The sequence below is a fragment of the Apaloderma vittatum genome, unplaced genomic scaffold (assembly GCF_000703405.1).
Source record: "Apaloderma vittatum isolate BGI_N311 unplaced genomic scaffold, ASM70340v1 scaffold31509, whole genome shotgun sequence".
NCBI classification, from domain to species: domain Eukaryota; kingdom Metazoa; phylum Chordata; class Aves; order Trogoniformes; family Trogonidae; genus Apaloderma; species Apaloderma vittatum.
In genome coordinates, this window is record NW_009736377.1 from 10106 (window position 1) to 10604 (window position 499).

General features: G+C 47.7%; 1 protein-coding gene across 1 annotated transcript in view; it reads left to right on the plus strand.

Annotated features, from left to right (window-relative positions):
* Window positions 1-214: 214 nt before the first annotated feature.
* Window positions 215-499, plus strand: part of LOC104279618 (histone-lysine N-methyltransferase 2A-like) — a 26716-nt gene continuing 26431 nt past the window's right edge. Inside the window, 1 exon segment of the mRNA XM_009876956.1 lies at window positions 215-495. Coding sequence (XP_009875258.1) covers window positions 215-495 — 281 coding nt within the window.

Genomic DNA, 499 nt, shown 5'->3' on the forward strand with positions numbered 1-499 from the left:
CCGATACTGAGCAAATCCTTGCATGACCTGGGCACTGCCGATCTGACGCTCAGAGAAATGTAATGCATGCTCTTGATTCTCTCCTTCCCTCCCAGTTAAATCTAGCCCACGGAAACCTCGCGGGAGACCCCGGAGCAGTTCTGACCGAAGTTCAGCCGTGCTGTCAGACTCTTCATCGGTGTGTTCCCCTTCAAGCAAGTCTGAGACCACATCCATGGAGAAAGTAAAGAAGAAGGAGTTGAAGAGCGGGGAAAAAAGGCGTGGGAGACCTCCAACACTCATGAACTTGAAGTTCAAAGTGTCACAAGGAAAGGACACATCAGATGTTCAGAAGGGTGGTAAAGAAGAAAAAGAGAGTCTGAAAAAGATCAAAAGGTCACCGTCCACTACGTTTCAGCAGGCAACTAAAATCAAGAAGTTAAGAACTAGCAAGCTCTCCCCACTGAAATCTAAATTTAAACCTGGGGCAAAACTTCAGATCGGGAGGAAGACCGTTCAG